The sequence below is a fragment of the Microtus pennsylvanicus genome, chromosome 6 (genome assembly GCF_037038515.1).
Source record: "Microtus pennsylvanicus isolate mMicPen1 chromosome 6, mMicPen1.hap1, whole genome shotgun sequence".
NCBI lineage: Eukaryota > Metazoa > Chordata > Mammalia > Rodentia > Cricetidae > Microtus > Microtus pennsylvanicus.
The window spans coordinates 46,935,736-46,960,089 of NC_134584.1; the positions used below are offsets into that span (position 1 = coordinate 46,935,736).

Below are 24,354 nucleotides of genomic sequence, written 5' to 3' on the forward strand. Positions count from 1 at the left end.
GGGCCACCACCTCCCAGCTGTCATTAAGTATTTTAAAGGTGCATATTAGTATTCTGTAGAGAATTTGAAAATTTTGATGCCCACTCCTTCTGAAATTTAAAATACCTGAAGTAAGCAGTTCCACTCCCATCTGCCCAAGAGAACTGAAAACATGCATTTAAAATATGTTGGGAGCAGCTTGTATAGTTCCTAAGTGACTGAATTCAAATATTTAATTAAAAGATAGATAAACAAATTGAAGGAGATGCCACTCTGCAGTTAAAAAGAGCGAATTATTGACTAAACATAGATGAATTTCAAAAACATTGTTTAATGAAAGAAGCCAGACACAAGAGTATAATATTGTATGATTCTATTTACTACGAAATGGTAGACTCCAGCTCTAACATTAGATGTAAAGAATGATTGCCTCTGGATAGTAGGGATGTTAACTGGATAGAGGATTTATGGAAAGGTTTTGGGTAATGAAAATGTCCTGAAACCCCAGTATAATTGTATATACATTTAAAATGTGTTCATTTCATTGTATAGACATTTTGCCCCCCAAAAAAGGAAGGTGAAATGACTCGGTAGATAAAGACATTTGCAACCAAGCCTGGCAACATGAGTTTGTGTGTCATTGCATGTCTTCTTCCACCAATAAATAAATGAATATAGTAAGAATTTAAAAAAATGAAACAAAAATATGTACATGTCTAGGTCCTGCTTGCCAGAGATTCTGATCTAATTTGTTTAGGTGATGGCTTAGGCATTGGATTCTAATGTACAGTCATAACTAAGAACTTTGAGTTCAGCTAGGCAATGCTGGCATAAGCCTTTTATCCCAGCGCTCGGGAGGCAGGAGGATCTCTGTGAACTGGAGGCCAGCCTTTGTTGTTGTTTTTTTTTTCCATTCTTTTCTCTTTTGGCTCTTCTTTGTGTGTGTGTGTGGGGGGGGAGGGGGTCTGCTACTGCCTAGTCTTAGTTTGGCTTGTTTCTAGACAGCTTTTCTTTGCTTAAATTATCCCATCTACCTTTTGACTCTGGGTTTTTATCTTTCTCTATTTCTGTATACCTTTCTTTAGTTCTTGCTTCGTTGCCAGCTGTGTGCCTGGAATCTCCCTCTCCTTCCTTTTCTCTTGCTGTTCCTCTCTGTTTTTCTGTTTATTTTTTCTGCCTGGTAGCACCACCTTTTTCTCTGTCCTGCCTAGCTCTTTATTAGATCAATCAGGTGTTTCAGGCAATGTACTTGCTACACATGTAGACTGACACAGGTATGTTGTATTGTCAAACTACAGGTAGACATTGCTGTTTATAAGATTTGGTGACAAAAATTTTGATAAATTAAAATTTTAAAACAAAACAAATCTTCATCTCTTAATTTACTGGATATTTACAGCTTATTAAAATATTGTGCAAAAAGCAAAACAATCTACCCACTCCAAATATGACCATTGTATTGACTCCTTCATTACAGGACATCAATTAGTCAGGCCTCTGACTAATCCATTTACTATCATATCTGTGAGAACCACTTTCAGATGTGGTGTTTGCTGTGTTTGTTCCTTATTCTGTAAGGAATTGTTCTTTTCCATTTGCGTTAGAGACTGTGTGAAGATGAGTTTTAGGTATCTTTGCTGGGGAGGGCACTTTAAAATTTGAGAAATTTTTGTGTGTGTGTTTGTCTGTGTAGAGCAGTGGTTCTCAATTTTGCTAATGTTGCAACCCTTTAATACAGTTCTGCATGTTGTGATGCCCCTCCACCACAAAATTATTTTCATTGCTACTTAGTAATTGTTATTTTCCTACTGTTCTGAACTGACATGTAAATGTCTGATGGTCTTAGGTGACTCCTATGAAAGGGTCATTTGATCCCAAAGGATCGAGAAGCACTGGTGTAGAGCTTTGTGCACACGTGAGTGCAGGTGCCCACAGAGCCACCAGATGGCAGTGCTGAGAGCTAAAATCTGCAGGGCAGCAATTTCTCCTTATCCTCTGAGCCAAGGGGTACATGTCAACATTGGTGGTGGCGCACGCCTTTAATCCCAGCACTCGGGAGGCAGAGGCAGGCGGATCTCTGTGAGTTCGAGACCAGCCTGGTCTACAGAGCTAGTTCCAGGACAGTCTCCAAAGCCACAGAGAAACCCTGTCTCGAAAAACCAAAAAAAAAAAAAAAAAAAAAAAAAAAAAAAAAAAAAACATTGAGAACAACCAGCCAATTTGGTATCAGGAGAGGTAATGCAGATGAATGGTGATGTCTGAGTTTTAAAGTCATGTGGGGGAACTGGAGAGGTGCCTCAAAGGTTAAGAGCCCTGGCTTCTCTTCCAGAGTTCCTGAGTTCGATTCCCAGCAACCACACGATGGCTCACAACCATCTGTAATGAGATCTAGTGTCCTCTTCTGGCCTGCAGGCATATGTGCAGGCAGAACATTGTATACATTATAAATAAATCTTTAAAAAATAATAAAGTCATGTGGTTGGAAGAACAGTTATTTTGTAAATGCATAATATATAAAAATGATATTGAAGAAACTCAACTGATTTTTCCATTTGAATGAAAAATCAGTGACTTCTCACTATTTTATATAAAATTTGTTTGATTAGAGCATAAATCTTGTTTCTGAGTTAATTACTACTTGGAGAATCTTACTGGAAGAATGGAGAAATTAAACTACTAGAAAAAAATGTCATGTTCATTTGTAAAGCTTCAGAGTTTAAAATACAGTTTACAGATGTATTTGTGTGTTTCTATTATGGACAGTCTGTGGACAACTTGAAGCAAATGTTAGAACTGAAGCAGTATGGCAGAGGAAGCTGTACACTTGCTTACTTTGATTCTGCTTAGGCTTCCATAACTTTAATGTGGCATAATGCATGAAGGTATATTTATATGGAAGCATTTTATAAATGCAGGTGTTTCATATTCATAGTTTTAGTTTTAATACCATAAGTCATTTCCCCCATTTTAAGAGTTTATATTAGCTGATTTAACTAGGGGCTCGTGCATTCCAGGTGAGTGCTGTACTCCTGACTGTATTCTTAATCTCTATTTTAGTAATTTTTGTCGAATTCTATAATTTTCTTCAAAAACAATTCATACTGATATTCAGAAGATAAACAATACTGAATTGGCAAAATGACTTGAATCATAAGAGATCTCTTATTTGCCACATTACTACTTTTATCTTTTTTGAAAAAGTTTCACCAAAAAATGCAAATCATTTATAAATAAAATCAAATATATCTGCTTTGAAATTTTGTTGTTTGTTTGTAAATACAGTTTAGCATAAACAATATTCACCTGTAAAATAACATATTTCTTTTTTTAAAATAAGAATTTCATGCAAAAATATTTTTAAAGCTTTTGATTAAACTGTAGACGTGATGGCAACTTCCATGTACTCAATTGCTTCCCACTTCTGAGATTCCTATGTTAATACTACTAAGTTAATAAAGTTTTTTAGTAATGACAGTCAGTGCACATAAAAAACTATTTCAGGGCCAGTAAGATGGTTCAGCAGATAGAAGCCCTTGCTATGGGAGCTTGATGACCCGAGTTTGATTTTTTGGAGTCCATGATAAAGAGAGAACCAGCTCTGAAAGTTATTCTCTGCCTCCGCTGGTGTGCTATTGGATTTACTACACACTCCGGGTTGTGGGGGGATGTTAAAGAGCCCGTTTTAGAAGACTGTAAAAATATAATCCTTCGGATTAATACTAAAATTATTGTGATTCAGTAAAGGACAGCCTAAAACAGTTCTTTTTGTGTTTGTAAGCATGCATGTGGTGTATGTGTGTGTCCAGGTGTGTACCCTATTATGCACATGTGAAAGCAAACTTTGGTTTAGATATCTTCCTCTATTGTTCTCTGTTGACAGAGGTTTCTGTCCTGTCCGGTCCTGCAGTTGTTCAGTCCCAAAGAAATACACAGAGGTCTACATTAATCATAAACTGGTTGGCCTATTAGCTCTGACTTTTTATTAACTCTTACATCCTACATTAACCCACAGTTCTTGTCTGTGTCAGCCACACGCCTTGGTACCTTTTATCAGTATTCTTACCTTGCTTCTTCTGTGTCTGGGTAACGACCTTAGACTGAGTCTTTTCTCTTCTCAGAATTCTGTTCTCGTTGCCCTGCCTCTACTTTGTGCCTGATTGCACTGCCTATACTTCCTGCCTGGCTACTGGCCAATCAGTGTTTTATTAAAGCAATACAGTTGATAAATATTTACAGGGTGTACGATCATTGTCCCACAGCAGTTCTCCATCTTATTTTTTTATAATTTATTGTTTTTAATCGAGCTATACATTTTTACCCACTCCCCTTCCTTCCTTTCCCCTTTCACACTTCCCTCCTCCCCCTGTCCCCCATGATATTAATTTATTTAGGAGATCTTGTCTTTTTCTCCTTTGTAGACAGATCCATGTATTTCTCTCTTAGGATCTTCTTTGTCTAGGTTCTCTGGGGTTGTGGGCTGTAGGCTGGTTATTCTTTGTTTTATATTTAAGGGACATTTATGAGTGAATATATACATATACATATTTGTCTTTCTGGGTCTGGGTTACCTCACTCAGTAAGTTTTTTTCTAGTTCTGTGCATTTGCTTGCAAATTTTAAGGTGTCATTTTTTTTAATCACTAAGTAGTACTCCATTGTGTAAATGTACCACATTTTTCTTACCTATTCTTCAGTAGAGGGGCATCTAAGTTGTTTCCAGGTTCTGGTTATTATGAAAAATGCTGCTATGAATATAGTTGAACAAATGTCCTTGTGATATGATTGAGCATCCCTTGGGTATATGCCCAAGAGTGGTATTGCTGGGTCTTGAGGTAGATTGATTCCGAATTTTCTGAGAAATTTTTACACATTTAATGTCTTCTGTCACTCTCTGCCTGTTCCTTTGAAGCAGGGTTTTCCCCTGAACTGGAGCTCATGTTTTCTTGACTAAAATGGAAGTCCAAAAGCCACAATAGTTCTTCTGTCTTTGTTCTTCACTCCAAGAGCTGGTGTTACTGGCGTTCAGGGAACACCCAGCTTGATACCTATGTGAGAGGGTCTAAACTCTGGTTCTCATGATTGTACAGCAGGCACTCTTAAACTGCTGGGCCAGAGCTCTAACTCCTTTACTGATTGTTTTGCTTATTTGTGTGGAATGTGTGATGTGTGATGTATTTGCATTCATATGTATGTTGATGCATATAGGTTCATAGACACATATAGGACATCTTTAGGTTTAACTTGATCATTTCCCATCTTATTCATTGAGCTGAACAATAAGGCTTGGCTAAACAGGGATCTCCTGTTTGTACTTTCTTAGAATTGAAATTAAAAGCAGGCTACTACACCCACTTGGCATTTACATGGGTTCTGGTATAGAGCTAAGGGTGTTGAGTCTTTCAGTGTGGATGGAAGAATAGAGACAGTAGTTTAAAAAGTAATTGATGCTTTTTATATTAAATTTTTCATGTATTTGAAATTTTTTTTCCAATTTTAAATTCAAAAGCTTGGGTATAAAGCTATCAATGTAACTGACCCCCCCCCCTTTTTATCAAATAAGCAGAAACTAGAAAAAAAGGGATTATATGAAGGACATAGTTGGTCTTGTGAGCACTCAAGGTCTAGAAAGCAGTTAGTTTTAGGAAGGAATTAGAACTAATAATTAGAAAGTATTCAGGAATTCAGGTGCATCTTGTCTTATATTTTTCTTCAGTGAGAGTGTTCTGATTCTGTGCAGTTTCTTCCACAGGAGCTGTCCTTTGTTCTTCACATGTTATGGAGAGAGAAGATGGTTGATTAGCTTCTCTAGTCGGCCACAGTGTTGCTGCTATGTAGTTCTACAATGGATCTGGGAACCATTCATCCAGTTTATTCTTTTCTCCCCTCTTTCCTCCTCTTTCATTCCCTTCTCTCTTCCCTTCTTTTCTCTTTCCAGCAGCACTGGGAATTGAATGTAGGGCTTCACACATTTTAGGCAAGTGCTCTAAGCTAGGTTTCTGGATCTTTTTAAAATTTTTGCTTTAGACAGTACTGCTAACTTACATCTTGATCCCATACTTGTTTTGTAGCCCAGGCTGGTCTTGAACTTGGGTTCTTCCTGCTTCTGTTTCCCAAATACCTGAGCCTGTGCCTAGTATTCTTTCTCTTAATCATTTTAGTCCCCTTATTAAATGGGGCTGTTGGGTGGAGAGTTAAATGTGCAAGTTTGAGTTTAGAAAAGGACTCACTTTAGTGCAACCGTCATTGCTTGTGGACTGCATTATATTCTCTTAGTTCACCCTTGACTCAGTCATGGGAATTGATACTATGAGAAATCAAGCTTACCTGAGGCTGGACTTGCTGTCTCAAACAGGCCTTTTTTTCTTTTTCTTTTTTTTTTTTTTGGCCTCAGTGACTTTGCTGTGGGAAGCCTGGATTAGAAAGCAAGGAGATGATAGTAAGGAAGAGTTAAAGTCCATAGAAGCAGTTCTGCTCCTGTCTCCCCCCACTGAGAAGAGCAGTAGATAAAAGCTTCTCATTCTATAGATAGAGAGTTCAGAGTAGCCTTGTGTTTTTCTATGCAGGTTTAAGGGGAACAAGCCCCTGTTCCATCATATGGAAGACTTTGATAATATATGATTCCTTGTATTGGGATTTACTCTATTCCTGCCTTACTTTTCTTGTTCTGCCAACTGATTTCTCAAACACCAATCTTTACATGTTCTAGTTTTAGCCAATTTGAAGGACAAGTTGAAACCCAAACAAAGACAGCATTCACTTGTATTTATTAGGTTATTTTTTCAATTAAATTACTTTTGACTGGTACACAAAAACTTACGGTTGTGCGTATTAATGGAGTAATATGATATTCTGATGTGGCAACACTGAATTATTGTTAAGTCGTGTTAAACATATTTGTCTCCAAACATTTATAATTTCATTAGAGTTAAAACCTAAAAAAAAAAAAAAGCTGGGTGGTGGTGGTGCAGGCCTTTAATCCCAGCACTCAGAAAGCAGAGGCAGGCAGATCTCTGTGAGTTCTAGGCCAGCCTGGTTTACAAGAACTAATTCCAGAACAGCCCCCCCCAAAAAAAGCTACAGAGAAACCCTATCTTGAAAAGCAAAAACAAAAACAACAACAACAAAAAACAACCTACAAATTTTTCATAGCTTCATGAGTACTTAGTGGTACGGGAGAATTGTCTGTATTATGTCAATCATGTTTTAAATAAACGCTGATTGGCCAGGCTGGTAGTACAGGTGGTAAAACCAGACAGGAAGTAGAAATGATACAATGAAAACAGGAGAATTCTGGGAAGGAGGAAGTTGATTTCTCCCACTCCTGCCCAGACCACCGAAGTGGCAGGATGTGATCTGCTCACTGAAAAAGGTACTGAGCCACATGGCTAACATAGATCAGAATAATGGGTTAACATAAGCTACAAAGCTAATGAGTAGCCTGACCTAATGGGCCAATCAGCTTTATAACTTATAGAGATCTCTGTGTGATTTTCTTTGGGGCTTGCTGGCTGTGGGGTACCAGGCAGGACAGAAAACCCCAACAAGCAGGCCCCGATAATGTTACAACTTGCTACAAAGCTAATGAGTAGCCTGACCTAATGGGCCAATCAGCTTTATAACTTATAGAGATCTCTGTGTGATTTTCTTTGGGGCTTGCTGGCTGTGGGGTACCAGGCAGGACAGAAAACCCCAACAAGCAGGCCCCGATAATGTTACAACTTAGTATTTAGAAAATAAACAATCCAAACCTTGAAATTGAGCTATTTTCTGGCCAGGTTTGAATATATGTAAAAGAGAAATAAGATTTGTGTTATGTGTTAAGAGGTTGATTTTAAAGAGGATCAGTCAACAAGCAAAGGAGACTTTGGCATGCTCAGGTGTAGTAACAGAACTAGGATGTGTGGATAGTTTTAATAGAAATGATATGACAAAATGTGATTGAGGTTGGATTAAGAACAATTGAGTGGCAATGGTGCACACCTTTAATTCTAGCACTCAGGAGCCAGAGACAGGTGGATGATATCTGTGAGTTTGAGGCCAGCCTGATTTACAAGAGTTAGTTCCAGGACTGCTAAGACTGTTACACAGAGAAGCCTTGTCTTGGGAAAAACAAAAACAAACAACTGGGGACTAGAGAGTGGGGAGATGGCTCAATGGCAGAGTGCTTACTGCTGTTCTAAAGGATGCAAGTTCAGTTCCCAGCACCCACATTGAATGTCTCACAGCTGCCTGTAATTCAGGCTACAGGAAATCTGATACCCTCTTTGGGCCTCTCTGGCCTCTGCAGGCATGCAGACACACATGGCACATATACATACGTACATGCACATATCCTTTTAAAAAAATAAAATTAAAAAAAAAAAGTATGACAGAAAGAGTAAATGAAGATAGTAAATGTAGACAACTCCTTGAGGGATTTTGTTGTAAAGGGGAGCAGGATAACGTAACAGAGTTGTTTTTGAAAGAGATTCTTTTTTTAAAAAAAATATTTATTTATTTATTATGTATACAATATTCTGTCTGTATATGCCTGCAGGCCAGAAGAGGGCACAGACCCCTTTACAGATGGTTGTGAGCCACCATGTGGTTGCTGGGAATTGAACTCAGGACCTTTGGAAGAGCAGGCAATGCTCTTAACCTCTGAGCCATCTCTCCAGCCCAAAGAGATTCTTTTTTAAGATGGAAGGGAAAATATGTCTTGTTTATGTTGCATATGATCAAACTCTTTTTGTCAATTACAATTTAATCTGCTAATTTAAATATGGTACTGAAGCACAAATCCATAATCCAAGGTCTTATGAATGCTGAGCCTAAGATCTGCACCTGAGCTAATTCTCCTGGCTCTCTTTAAAAGTACTTCCAGTTATCGCTGGGATGATAGTCTTAACATTGCTCATGATTTTAATATAGTCATCTGGTTTTATTCTCATTGACTCTTCCTAAATCATGTTTGATGAATCTTAGAAGTGAAAACAGTTCTTACAGGTTACTAACAGAAACAAAGAAGATTAAGAATTACCTTGGTGTTGGGAGGAGGCCACTTGTTTGTCCCTGCCACCTAGAACCTAAACACACAGAAATCATATTATTTAAATCACTGCTTGGCCCATTAGCTCTGGCTTCTTATTTGTTAACTCTTACATCTTAACCCATCTCCATTAATTTGTGCATCACCACGAGGTCATGGCCTACCAGCAGAGTTTCAGGACATCTGTCTCTGGCAATGGCTCCATGACTTCTCTCTATTCTGCTGTTCTTTCTCCCAGTATTCAGTTCTGTCTTCCCTGCCCACCTCTGCTCCATCCTGCCATAGGCTCAAGCCAGTTTCTTTATTAACCAGTCATATTCACAGCATACAGAGGGGAATCCTACATCACTTTGGCATAGATTTAAACACTAGAAAGTAAAGAAAATTGAAGGCATTTACATAAAGAATCCTGCTGCAGGATTCTTATTTATGGAGAATAAGCTCATGTCAAGACTGTAGGAAAAGGCCATGATTAAACATCTTTCCCATGGTAAAGCATTTACTTTGTGAATACACATTTGCGATAACATTGAATAAAATGTCTCTCTGTCTAGTTGTTGTCAACTGGATGCTGAAAACTCAGTCAGCTTTGATAGGAGCAGGTGTACTGTTTCTCCTCCCCAAGTTTGAGCTGTTTACTCCCATTTATACTTTAGGCTTGTAGTTCTTTTTTTTTTAAATGTTTATTTATTATGTATACAATATTCTTTCTGCATGTGTGCCTGAAGGCCAGAAGAGGGCACTAGACCTCATTACAGATGGTTGTGAGCCACCATGTGGGAATTGAACTCAAGACCTTTGGAAGAGTAGGCAATGCTCTTAACCTCTGAGCCATCTCTCCAGCCCGCTTTAGGCTTGTAGAATGCTCTGTCACAACCTTTTAGTAGCTAATTTGCTTTGAGATAGTCAGTATTGTAATTGTAGAATGAAAGACTTTGGAAAGTAATTGGAAGGTCTTTTGTGCCTTAAAGAATATCAATCCTCCTAAATTGAGGTGGAGAATTCCACAGATTCTTCTTGTCAGAGTAAGCCAGATAGTATTTCTCCCATTAGAGTATTTTTTTCTGTAAATTGAACTGTTTCATTTGTAACTAAAAATCTATATGGAGATTTTGACTTCTAATTAGGCTATAGGAAGATACAAAAGAGCATTGGTTACTAATATCAAGAAAAACCTAAAAAACAAAAAATGTAAATCACAGGTACAAAAAGTAGATCCAGAAAAAAAATAATGGACTTAGGACCAGAAGGATGGCTTAGTGGGGTAAGAGCACTAGCCATTCTTCCAGAGGACCTGGAGATTGAGCCCAGGGCCTCATGAATGCAAAGCAAGCTCTGTCTTTGAGCAATATGCATTTCCCACTCTGGGTGAATTTTAGCTAGCTAGTTACAAGGTTTCGCCAAGGGTTTATTTTGTTGTGATTTCCCCCCTCCTCTTTTTCTTTAGTAACTTTTAATGGCAGAGGCTTTGCTAGTGCAATTTATGGATAGCTATCCATATCCTATTTATAAAGTTTATAATGGGTTGGAGAGGTGGCTCAATAATTAAAATAAAAAATTAATTAAAAGTGCTTTTGCAGAGGACTGGGTTCTGTTTATAGCACACACATGGGGCAACTCACAAGCACATATGACTCCAGTTCTTGGGGGATCCAACCCTCTCTTGCATCCATGGGCATCTGCATGTACATGGCACACATAAACTTACTCAGGCATACACTGCATATACTTAATAAAAAATAAATCAAAAAGGTCTTTTTCTTTCTTAAAAAAAAGTTTATAATTGGCTTCTCTTGTCCAGAGCATGTATATATTTGAAAATGACACAATGACACTCATTGTACCACTAATTTATGTTCTTTAACTAGATTTTTCTTCTTTGCCTCCAACTCACTGTGTATCTTTTGATTCATATTTTGTTTTGCTAACTGGCCTTTTTTTTTTTAAATAATCCTGTTTTAAGTAAAACTGCCTGGTTGTGTTTTGAATTTTCAGTTTTGCCCCCTTTCTTCTTCTTTGGTGTTGGTCATTGAACATAGGGCTTTATGCGGGCTAGCAGATGCTCTACCCCTGAACTAGGGCTACCACCTTCTCTTCTTTCTTAAATGCCTCCCCCAACATTTATTTTTCCAGTAAAAGTGATTTTGTTGAGATACTCAGAGATTGATGTTTTTGACAGATTTTGTTATTCCATCTACCTTGAAACATTTTTCATTTTGCTTTTACGCAATCACATTTTTGCCTGTGTTGTCAGGGTTTCTGCCCTACCCGGTTTCTGCAATCATTAAGTCCCAAAGAAAATCACACAGAGGTCTACATTAGTTATAAACTGATTGGCCCTTAGCTCAGGCTTCTTATTAACTCTTATAACTTATATTAACCCATTATTCTTGTCTCTGTTAGCCACATGGCTTGGTACCATTTTCAGTGAGGCAGTCACATCTTGCTTCTTCTGTGGCAGGGTCACAACTGCCGAAAGAGCTTTCTTCTTCCCAGAATTTTGTTCTCATTCACCCCCCTCTACTTCCTGTCTGGTTGTCCCGCCTATACTTCCTGCCTGGCTACTAGCCAATCAGCATTTATTTAAAATATAATTGACAGAATATAGACATTTGTCCCACACCATCCCTGGAATGCAGTGTTGTCCTACCCGAGTTGACCATACTTCAGAGTCCTTGGCTGGTTCTTTTTCTTGACCTGTATAGTATCACAGTGTTGTGGAACTCAGTTATTGACCCTCTTTTCTGTCTATCCTCATACTCCTGATGATCTCATCTCATTTTTTGCTGTTTTAAGGAATAACTATAAGTAAATGTCTTACAAATTTATATCTTTAGCATGAGTCTTTTCCTTATATCTCTGAATACCTATATCTGGTTATCAGCTTTGGGTCATATTCGTGTATCTCTAAGGTACTTTAGGCCCAACTTTTTAAATACAAATACCTCATCTCTCTTATATACAAGGACCGATGTGATCTTTGCCATTTTAGGTTACAGCATGCTCCATTCTAACAGCTTATACTGCCACATCTGGACAAACACTGAATGATAAGATTTAGTTACTATCTTTTTTTGTTTGTCTGTTTTTCAAGACAGGGTTTCTCTGTAGCTTTTCGTAGTTTGTCCTGGAACTCCCTTTGTAGATCAGGCTGCCCTCAAAACTCATAGAGATCTGCCTGCACCTGCCTCCTGAGTGCTTTAAAGTATGTGCCACACTGCCCAACCCATCTTGATTAGCTTATACATAAAGGTATTGTATGTCAGTGGCATGCAATATATGAAGGTTAAATAATTCATACCTAAACCATTTGCACAGAGATTAAATAGCTTTATTTGATTAGAGCAATTGTATAATTAGAGAACATACTATGGATATCTTCTGTTGGTCTTTTTTCTTTTTTTGTTTGCATTAAAATTTTTTTGATTGATTCTTCGGTCCTACTTCCTACTCTCTCTGGTCATCTTCCTGTTCTTACATAGTCTCCCTTCTTGTGTGTGTGTGTGTGTGTGGTTGTGTGCACATGGCAGAGATCAGAAGACAACCTTGTGTGTTGGTCCTCCTTGTCTTTCTGCCTTGTTTGAAAATAGGGTCTCCTTGTGGCCGCTTATGCAGACTAGCTGGGTGGGGAGCTTCTGGGAATATTCCACTTCTGTCTCCGGTCTCCCCCATGGTGAGAATAGTATAGATGCGTGTGCTGCTGCATGTTCTTTATGTGGATTCTAGGGCTCTGAACTCCCAATCAGGCTCTTGCTGCAAAGTCTTATACCCATAAAGCCATTCCCCCACCCCGCTTTATTTATTTGAGAATGTTTTGTTCTGTGGTTATAGCTGACGGCCTGGAACTTGCTATGTAGACCAGGATGGAATTGAATTTGGGATTCATCTTTCTTCCTTCTGAATTTGGGGATTACAGGTTTAAATCATCATACTTGACTTACCTCTGTACTTTTGTGGGTTTTTTAATTCTAGATTCTGTAGATGAAAGAAAACATGCAGTGTTGGGGATTTAGATTGTGTTACTTAATCATCTTTTGCTGCATTTGGTGTCTGACAGTTGTTTAAGCAAATAGATTAGTTTCAGGACATACTGAGAAATCTAGAAATGGTATTGGTTTAGCTACTCATTTCATTTTGTCTTTCTACTTGATATTTGATAAGACTTATTTATGAACAGACTTTAATTCTTTTATTCATTTACTTCTGGTACTAAGATGATTTTTGCAACTCTAGTCATTATGTGATGATTCAAGAGTAGGAAAATGAAGGACTAAAACTGTTGTTTAGCCACAAAGTCACTGAATATTGTATACGTCATTGATTTTACTTATGCCCTCTTTCTGTGTCCACCTCTTTTAGTCTAGAACGCTCAACCCACTTAACATTAGTGTGCTGAATAGTGGGGATTCTTAAGAGCAGTAATAAATTCTTTTTTTTTTTTTTGCAAGTTAGTCCTAGTAAGTTTATTTTAGTTATTTGAGGAAGAAAACTGATAGCCTGGCAATTTTTCAGTTTCTTTAAAAAGCCCCTGTAATGCTTGAAGAGCTTCCTACAAGAGATGTTCTGCCTGAGAAGGTCCGATGTCTTTAAATGGTTATGCTGCTTTCTCTTCCATTGAGACTTTTTTATTATTACTAAGAATTTCCACCTTCTCCCATTTCCCTCTCCCTCCCCCACGCCCCGTCCCCCTTCCTCTCCTGTCCAAAGAGCAGTCAGGGTTCCCTGCCCTGTGGGAAGTCCAAGGTCCTCCCCCCTCCGTCCAGGTCTAGGAAGGTGAGCATCCAAACAGATTAGGCTCCCACAAAGCCAGAACATGCAGTAGGATCATTCTTTAAGCTATTAGCAGTACTCATTGCATAGAACCTGAAGTCTGCTAAATTGAAATATAGTTGGTGATTGGAATTTATTTGCATGGAAAAAAATTGTTATTTTTTAGTAAGCTCAAATGACATTTTAGTGAAAAAATATTTGCTTTGTTTTGGTTTTTTGAGACAAGGTTATTGTACACTGTAGCTGTGACTGATCTGGAACTCACTATGTAGACCAAACACTGGCTTCAAACGTTGAACTCACAGAGATCTGACTCTTCCTGAGTACTAGGATTAGGCATGTGCTATGTCACCTAGGCATGCATATTACCTGGGCATTTATTTTGATAGATGAAGGCTCTCAACAGTTTACAAATATATGAACAATTTTATTTAAGAAACTAGCCATTTCCTTAGAAATAAGCAAATTTGTGCATACAGATATGCCCGTGTGTTTTTAAGAAGCAGTAGCAGTCTTGGTACATACGTCTTTGTTGCCTGGTCCAGAAGGCTGTTGAGATGGGAACTTCCTCCAGCTGGGAATGAAGCCTTGTCTAAGCATCACCTGAACTGTAACTCTTAGCTCTAGAAGATACAAGCTTGGCAACAGGTTAAAATGCAGGGACCAAAAGTAAGATGACTGCCAGTGGTCCTAGAAGTGTAAGCAGCCTGGACAGGTATAACCATTGGTTTTAAAAATCTACCAGTGAAAACCTCCTTTTGTTCCTTGTTCCTTAAATCACTTGCACATTTGATGCTGTTTGGGAGATTTTGTTTTATATGTCTAGATTTATGGATATAAAAGCAGCAGTCTTATTTAGTCTTATACAGTTTCTTATACAATAGCTGCAAATCAAAGACTTAGATTTTGAAGCACAGTTTCTGCAAATAAATTTAACTATATCTGTATAATAAAAGTTCCTGGATGTATTAAGTTTCATCCAATAAAAACAATTAGTGAGTTCTAGGAATAGTATTTGAGCTGTAAAAGAAAACCAGAGCAGTAGGCTTGAGAGAAGAAAATAGTTGTTTTCTTGTATCATGAGAGCAGGATATCTTGTGTTTTTTTTTATGTGATTTTTTTTATTGATAAAAGAAGAATAAAGAAAGAGAAAAAAAAACAAATTTCCACCTCCTCCCAGCCTCCCCTTTCCCTCCCCCTCCTCCCACTCTTCTCCCCCTCCTCCCACTCTTCTCCCCCTCCTCCCACCCCTCTCCTCTTCCCCCCACTCCTCTCCCCCTCTCTCTCCAGACCAAAGAGCAGTCAGGGTTCCCTGCCCTGTGGTAAGTCCTAGGTCCTCCCCCCTCCGTCCATATCTAGGAAGGTGAACATCCAAACTGGCTAGGCTCCCACCAAGCCAACAGATTGCGTAGGATCAAAACTGCGTGCCATTGTCTTTGGCGTCTCATCAGCCCTCATTGTTCGTCATGTTCAGAGAGTCCAGTTTTATCCCATGCTTTTTTGGTAATAGTTCAGCTGGCCTTGGTGAGCTCCCAGTAGATCAGCTCCACTGTCTCAGTGGGTGGGTGCACCCCTCGTGGTCCCGACTTCTTTGCTCATGTTCTCCCTCCTTCTGCTCCTCATTGGGACCTTGGGAGCTCAGTCCATTGCTCCAGTGTGGGTCTCTGTCTCTATCTCCATCCATCGCCAGATGAAAGTTCTAGGATGATATGCAAGATATTCGTCAGTATTGCACTAGGAGAGGGTCATTTCAGGTTCCCTATCCTCAGCTGCCCAAGGAACTAACTGGGGACCTCAGCTTGGGCACCTGGGAGCCCCTCTAGGGTCAATTCTCCTGCCCACCCTAAAGTGGGTCCCTTAACTAAGAATTGTGGTTCCGTGCTCCCCTATCCAACCTTCCTTTATCCCGATCCTCCTGTTTCCCCAAGTCCCCCCTCCATATATCTTGTGTTTTATAAAATCCCAGGAAGCAAGAGAAGAGTCAAGATAGGAGACATACTTAGATATGGTCACTCAGTGTGTACCAGTAGTAGCCCACTTGTGTTCTGGGAGTTCGTTTTTGCTGGCCAAAGCTGGTTAATTGAATGATGGCCTGTTTTGGTCTTGGAATACTAGGTATCCTGTCAGTAAAAAGTGAGAACTATTGGCCCAATGTGGTTACGTATCTGGGAAGGCTGCCGAGTCCACTACAGCTGATGTGTTGTCAGTTTATGGTGGTCAGCATTTTAAAATTTCAGTTTGGCTTTTGTTGTAAATTAAGAATTAGGAAAGATGGTTCTTAGCTATAAAAATATATTTTTATTAATTTTGGTTTTTTTTTTTTGCTTTTTATAGAATGTTGGCTCAATTAAGAAACATCAGGGAGATAAATTCAACCCAGTGGTAAGTAGAATTTCTTTTTTGTTTGATTTGATTCTCTTTCCGTCCCTTCCCGCCTCCCCCCGCCTCCTTCACCTATCAAGCTCTGGCTGGCTTGGAACTCAATATGGAAACCAGGTTGGCATCAAAGAGATCTACTTCCCAAGTGCTGGTGTTAAAGGCATGAACCATCGTGTTTGGCTAGATTTAGTTTTTGTTAGAAAGTTGTCAGTTTCATATTCTCCTTTTCTGGGTTAACTACTTTTCTTCATTTATGATTAGAAGATTCTTAACTCCAAACCTGGTGGTTGTGGCGCACGCCTTTAATATCAGCACTCAGGAGGCAGAGGCAGGTGGATCTCTGTGAGTTCGAGGCCAGCCTGGTCTACAAGAGCTAGTTCCAGGACAGGCTCCAAAGCTACAGAGAAACCCAGTCTTGGGGGAAGGGGGGAGGAAGATTCTTAACTCCAAAGTCACCTCTGGTTTATGTAGTAGCTTTACCTAAAATTCTCATTAGCAGTCCATCAATTTAATTGTGCATCACTTCTATTCAGTCTGGTTTGGTTGTCTTCCTTGAGGGTAACTGTCTTGTCTTATGCATTATGCCTTGTATTATTATTGCATTAGGTAATTTTGCTTTCCGTTTATACCTTTCTCTCAAGGATTAAAGTCTCTTTAGTTTTTCTTTTAAATTGGTTAGTAACTTTCATTCTATACTGTCTTATCTGTAGACCTATGTAGAATTCAGACCCATTTGTGATATTGGCTTTGTGCTCACTCAGTTCTGTTTGAGGACTAAGAGTCTGACATAATGGCAAATGCTTGTAATCTTAAGTTCTTATGTCTATGCTTGTTTGTTTTCTCGAGACAGGGTTTCACTGTAGCTTTGGTGCCTGTCCTGGAACTCACTCTATGGTCCAGGCTGACCTCGAACTCACAGAGATCTGTCCGCCTTTGCTTCACGAGTGCTGGGATTAAAGGCATGTGCCACCACTGTTCGGCATAATCTTAACATCTAAGACTGGATGCTCACTTGACTCCAAGAGGCCAGCCTGAGGCAGAATGAGGCCTTGTCTCAAACAAAACAAAAAAGACAGACAGAAAAAAAGGTCTGAATTTAATCTGATGTTTGAATTGCTCTCTTTGTAGCTTTCATGCACAAGAGTTTCCTTTGAATGTGCACTCTGTAGCTTCCTGGAGCAAAGCACACATTATACTTACTTTTCTGAACTAATTTTCCTGCTATAATTTTTTATTTATTTGCTCTATGAAGGAAAATCTTGGGGACATTCAATTTAACAATTACTTTAATCTATAAATTACCCTGTACCTCAAGTGACCTACATCATATCCAAAATAAATATGCTTTCAGATTAACACATATCAGGTAATAACATTTCATGCCATTCATTTATTATGTTCCTAACTCTGGAATGGTTTCTGGAACATAAATTTATTTTAAGTCATATCATTCAAGTTCTTACACACTGTCAGATTGTATGTCCAGATGTATTTGTCAACATGTAGTTGGTGAGAGTCGTGGTTGAGTCACTGCAGTGGCTCTGTGCAGTTGACGTTTCTGTCATGGTAGAAGTGGCTTCATTCACTTTGGTATCCCTCATATGATGTGGAATTTGAGCGTTTGAACTAAAATGGAATAAAGTAATAGATTTTAGATTTTATTTGATTTAATATTAAGTTTAAATGGCACATGTATCTACTGGCTACCATACTGGATAGAACAGATAGCAGGTTCTTTTTTTTTAAAATATTTATTTATTTATTTATTATGTATACAATATTCTGTCTATATATATGCCTGAAGGCCAGAAGAGGTCACCAGACCTCATTATAGATGGTTGTGAGCCACCATGTGGTTGCTGGGAATTGAACTCAGGACCTTTGGAAGAGCAGGCAATGCTCTTAACCTCTGAGCCATCTCTCCAGCCCCAGATAGCAGGTTCTTAAATGGCCTGACTCAATATCAATTTAAATGAGAAATCTTTTATCGATTTTGAGGATTCAATTTTTTTTAATTTAATATAATTTCTTTATTGATTCTGTGGGAATTACACATCATTCCACTTATTTTCTAGTCTCTCCATATTTGCCCTTTACCCTTGCAGCATTTCCCCACCACCCAAGAAAGTTTTTAAAAATTTCAAAACAAACAAACTCACTTTGGTTCTCTGTCTTTCTTGCCTATCCAACATCTTTTTATTCATTTTAGTGGCATTGGGAGTCGCAGTGTGTCACACAATATATTTTTGTTCTTTCAGCTTTACTTTCAAATGTTCATTGCAGTGAGTCACTGGTCTGCTTCAAGGCCTTCAGTGGCAACTGAAGCCATGGACATCAATACAGACCCAACTGGTGTAGGGACCCAGACCCAGACATGGCCTTTGGTAGCAGCTCAGGCCCGAACATTATTAAGGGCCCTGGAGGGAGTGCAGGCCACTCAAGATCAGCATGGCACATCTGCAGCATGACTCTTAGACACCAACATGGCCTCAAGAGACAGAACAGACCCCTGGCATCTCCATGGCCTTTGCTTGTAACAGGAGCCAAGGACATCAGCTCAGATCCTGACTACAGCAGTACCATGGACTCAGACATGGCCCTCAGCTTCAGTTTGGTCCTGGATGTCACCATAGCACAGTGTGGCAGGGCAGACCATTCAAGATTAGTAAGGACTCTGGTGGCCTGGCCCTCTGACACCTGTATAACCACAGATGGTAGCCCAGACACTGGGCGTCCTTGTGGCCTTTGGTGGCAACATGGGTCACGAATGTCAACATAGACTCCAGCTGCAGTAGGGCCATGATCCACATAAGGCCCTTGGCAGCAGCACAGGCCTGAACTATATACCATGGCCCCAGGTGGCAAGCTGGCTACCCATAATATCCTGCTCCTCATCCATCACCTTTGCTTCATCTGTTCTACCTCTTGCCACAGCAGATGAACCATTCTACTTCTCTTTCTCCCCTTTCACCCAGTGTTAACCCCATGTTGTGTGTTATTTTGTAAACAAAGTCTGGACTTTTGCTTTCCAGCTAGCTGCCTGAACCCAAATAATCACAAAGAAGCTATATTAATTATAATACTGTTTGACCAATGACTTAAGCATATTCCTAGCTATCTCTTCCATCTTAAATTAACCCATTTCTATTAGTCTATGCATTGCTATGTGGCCATGGTGTTAGTCATTTTCTACATGTCTTTTTTTCTCAGGGACTGACTGGCATCTGCTTGACTCCACCTACTCTCTCTATATCTCTGATCTGACTTCCTGCCCGGCTTTACTCTGCTAAGCCATTGGCCAAAACAGCTTTATTCATATTCAACCAATAAAAGCAACATATATACAGAAGGATATCCCACATCAGTGTTTAATCCCTTTAGCAGTTAAATTCTTTATTGAATGAACTGTTATTTCTGTTGGTAAAAATTTACATCTCTTTAGACATAGAATTGTTACTTAGAATTCAGTATGCTTCATTTTTTATATTTCTTTTTAGACAAAGAGTTTAGATGTAAACCTTGTGGGTGTGTGGTGCTGGGGTTCTAAACCAGGGTGAGCCTTACATGGCTGGTCAGCAAGCACTTTATCATTGCACTGAACCTTCAGCCTTAGGTGAAACCATCTGATGCTTGACTGACTAGATTTTCTTAAAAAGATTTTTAAGTAGACCTATTGATATTGGATTTTGAGGATCTAGTTCAAATGTATATTTGCTTTTACAAAAATCTGTAAGTCTGTGTAGTTCTAAAAGAGAAAAACTAATTACTGCCTTAAAGATCTTCCTTTAATTTTTGGCTGTTGTTTCCTAGTTTAAACTCTATTTCTCTATGGAAACAAAGGACATTCCCTAGGAAATTGTAATACAGAAAATATTTAGATACTTTATCCAAATAATTTTAGCCTGGTACCTGATGATTTAGTAAAGTCATAGTGTGGGAACGAGTATAAGGGGAGTGCTTACCCTGCCTGTTGTCAGACGTTCAAGTATCATAAAGTGGGGAGTAGAACCACTAGAGTAGTGCTTTGCAGAACCATATTGGATCCTGAGTCAAAGAAAAAATAATGCTGATTATGTCTTTATTTAAACATTGACATTTTAACTCATCGATTTTCAGTAGTTAAAAATTTTAAGGTATTTGTCTTTCTTGCTGAGTTTTTATTTTTATATTTTGTACCTGAAGTCTTAATGACTTTAACTCAGATTTGGTGCTAGTTAAAAGTGTTGATTCTGTGCAAGTATTGCATTTTTATACAAAGAATTACTTACCAATTGGCAGTCATTCTCTTTATATTAAACTATTACTCTGCTAGTTTAATGTTTGCTTAGTTGGAATTTATACACAAATCCTTAATAAAATTGACTTTGTGAATTTTTACTAATTCAAAACCAGCTTTCTGTTAACTGAAAGACTGTATTTGAAGTGAGTTTACTCACATGTAATCTTAAAAAATTTATAATCTTTAAACTCTTCTAAAAACTATAGGCTAGTATTTGATTGAAACAAAATTATAATTGAAGTAGATAGGAATTTTCATGTAGGAGAATCATAGTGTCTTAATTAGGGTTTTCAGTGCTGTGAAGAGACATCATGAACATAGCAACTCTATTAAAAATTGGGTGGCTCACTTACAGTTTCAGAGGTTCAGTCCATTATCATGATGGGGACCATGGCAGCCTGCTGGCAATTGTGGTGAGAGACCTCAAAGCCTGCCCCCACAGTGACACTCTTCCTCCAACAAGGCCACACCTCCTAATGGTACCGTGATAGGAAGCCACTTGTTTGTTCCTGGCTGCCCAGATCACAAAATAATCACTCAGAAACTATATTATTTGCAATACTATTGGGCCAATAGCTTAAGCGTATTGCTAACTAGCTCTTACATCTTAAATTAACCCATTTCTATTTTACATTTTTACCACGAGGCTTGTGGCCTACCAGCAAGGTTCCAACAGCAGCTATGTGGCTTTTCTTCATTTCCACCTTCTTTCTCCCAGCATTCAGTTTAGTTTTCTTGCCTGGTGCTCTTCTGCTAGCCACTGGCTGAAAAGCTTTATTCATTAACCAATAAAAGCAACATATATATAGAAGGACTTCCCACATGAGTACCACTCCCTTTGGAGGCTATTTCTTTCAAACCACCATACATAGGAAAGTTAAATGGGGCTCGATTCCTAATGGGTGGTTAAGAAGACCCGAAAATTTCCATGTAGTCATTTCCTATTCAGAAATACATATAGTCAATTCTTCTCTAAGAAACAACTCTTAGAGCCAGAAATGAAAGAGAAATCTTTTATTGTTGTTTTTGAGAGTTAAGCAGAGTTTACAAAGCACGGTTTTATAAAAATATGAATGATTACTTCTTGGATTGTTTTGTAAAGTACTGGAGTGCTTAAGTTTAATTTGAAGTCCAGTAGATAATATAAATATAGATACTAAAGCAATCTTAAATAGGCTCCATTGGGTGTGTATGATGATGAGGAAGTATTTTGTCTGTGGCATATTGAGTTGAGCTATATGGATGGTAATTTGTTGGAAAAACTTTTACATTGTATATAAATTGACTTGTTTTTATCTACTTGTTGCAGCTTTTAAAAATGACTACAAAACGAAGTTTGTTCGTGCGGTTGGTGCCATGTCGCTGTCTACGAGGAGAAGAAGAGACGGTTACTACTCTAGATTATTCTCATTGCAGCTTGGAACAAGTTCCCAAAGAGATTTTTACCTTTGAGAAAACTTTGGAGGAGCTCTATTTAGATGCTAATCAGATTGAAGAGCTTCCCAAGGTGTGCTAATACTGTTAATAATTATATTAGATAATGTCTCCATAGATGTTTACATTCTTATATTGTTGTACATATGTGTTTCCATTCACTGGTTTAGTCCTACTGTAAGCACAATTCAAAATGATACAGATTTTACCTCTGTTCAAGTTGTTTAGGTACTCGTGTTAATAACTTTATTCTATTTTAATTGAAGCATATTATAACCATCAAAATAGATAATGCATCAATACAGTTTCTGGAGCCATTAGATTTTACTATTCAAAAAAACTGAAATTTTACTTATTGTAAATTCTATAAACCCTTTATATGCAGTGTTATAATTGGGGCTAGTTGTTATTTCAGCTACCACATCATGCTATTATGGTTGTATAAGTTTTTAGAGGTGGGGTTCTGTGTTCCTTCATTTTGTCTGGAATTGATTTAGAGAACATGCATTTTTGAAATCTCATAACATCTGGTGGGAAAAGATTGATGTAAAGTTCTTTTTTACGTTACCATTTTATTAATTTTTTTAGTAGGTACTTACTTATTTTTCTCTTATTACCTGTATTTGTTTTCATGTTTTATGAAAAAACTGCAGTAGCTTTAAATAGTTTCTTAGGGGCCATCTGAATGGCTGTTTTCTGTTCGTTTGTTTCAAGACAGGGTCTCACCTTGTAGACTAGATAGATGGTCCTCAGCTCTTAGAGAGCTCCCTGCTTGATGTGGGATTCCTTCTGTATGCTGTGATTACCATTAATGAATAAAGAAACTGTTGTGGACTTATAGCAGGGCAGAACTTAATTAGGCAGGGAAAGCTAAACTGAATGCTGGGAGGAAGAAGGAGGAGTCAGGAAGAAGCCACGGAGCCACTGCCAGAGACAGATAAGATGTGCTGAAACTTTGTTGGTAGGCCACGACCTTGTGGTGATGCACAGATTAACGGAGATGGGTTAAATTAAGATGTAAGAGTTAGCAAATAAGAAGCTAGAGCTATTGGGCCAAGCAATGGTTTAAATAATATAGTTTCTGTGTGATTATTTTGGGGGTCTGGGCAGCTGGGCGGCCGCCAGGAAACAAACAAGCAGCTCTTGCAATACCTCCTCCTGCCTTCCAAGGCCTTTGGTTAAAGGTGTGCATCACCATGCCCTTTGAAGCTGTAAATGGAGTCTTGAAATTGGTGGCTTTAAAAATGGATTAGAGCTGAGCATGGTGGTCCCTAAAGGAGAATGATCTCCAGTTCAAGGTCAATTTGAGCTACACAGTGGGTTCTGCCTTGGCCTGGGTCATGTGTATAGTGAGACCTTGTTTCAAAACTAGCCAGCCACAGCCACCAAAGAATAATTTAATATGTGTTATCAGAATTCTGAAAAATAGACTATAATTTTGGCTATGAGATTTAGAAAATAAAGTTACAGAAGACTTATTTAAATAAGAATTTTGGATGAACAAAAAATAATTAGTATAAGCATGCCGTATGTAAGATATAGTTATACTAAAAAAATTATCTGAAATTCAAATTTAATTGGGTATCCTGTATTTAATCCAGCAACCCTAACTGTAACATAACAGAAAATAAAGCATATTGCTTATAAACCTTGTTTCATGAAATAGTTGGTTTAGAGATTTGTGTGTTTGTGAACATCCTGGATGTCGGTATACAAAGGCTTTTAATCGTGATGACCAGTACTAAAAGCATTGGAAGGCCAATGCTATCCTAGGTAATTATTTTTTATAAATTTTATTATGTAACTAATATGTAAGTTAGTCTAGCTTCAAACTTCACTGCAACCCTCCTGTCTCAGCTTTCTAGCTATGGTCTCTGCTTCCCAGATCTGGGGATTAAAGGCTTGAGCCACTAAGCCCAGTTTATTCTTGATAATTTTGTGAAGTCTTTAATAGCTGTGGAAAAATGTTAAATGTTGCCAGTTACCTGATTGTGACTCACACCTACACTGTAATTGTAGTGTACTTTGTAATTTACTGTTCATCATGACTGTGTTCTCCAATAATTCTGTTACTTGCCATGACTAGTTCTCTGACAGAATATGGAAAACCTAGGTTAGTCATGAATTAGGACCTCAGTGCGGAGGCATGTATAAGAGAGATGCTGACTGTAACAGTGCAAGTAACTGAACACATACCTACCACAGACCTAATACTTCGATGGTTTTCAAGGGATGCTCTTCAGTATGGCTTTCTTTTTGGAATAAGGTTGTTTGAAAGACAAGCTTACAGTTTGTAATGACCACTTACTATTTGATAGCTTCAACAAAGAATATAGACATATATTTTATATACTGGTTCTCACTGGATGGAGGCTAGAAGTATAAATCATTTTAAGTGATTCAAGTTTATTCAGATTTACAATAACGTAGTAAGAACAGTGTGAAGCCTTTCTTAGTGTTAATATAGGCCTAACTCATTCAGCTTT

At 38.4% G+C, this 24,354-nt stretch overlaps 1 protein-coding gene across 6 annotated transcripts in view; it reads left to right on the forward strand.

The window, feature by feature from the left end:
* Erbin (erbb2 interacting protein) overlaps positions 1-24,354 on the forward strand; it is a 110,058-nt gene that overhangs the window by 16,372 nt on the left and 69,332 nt on the right. For all 6 annotated transcript variants that reach the window (XM_075976152.1, XM_075976154.1, XM_075976155.1 and 3 more), the window contains exons 2-3: positions 16,111-16,158; positions 21,744-21,941. In XM_075976152.1, coding sequence (XP_075832267.1) covers positions 21,753-21,941 — 189 coding nt within the window. In that variant the 5' untranslated portion in view covers positions 16,111-16,158; positions 21,744-21,752. The remainder of the gene's footprint in view (positions 1-16,110; positions 16,159-21,743; positions 21,942-24,354) is intronic.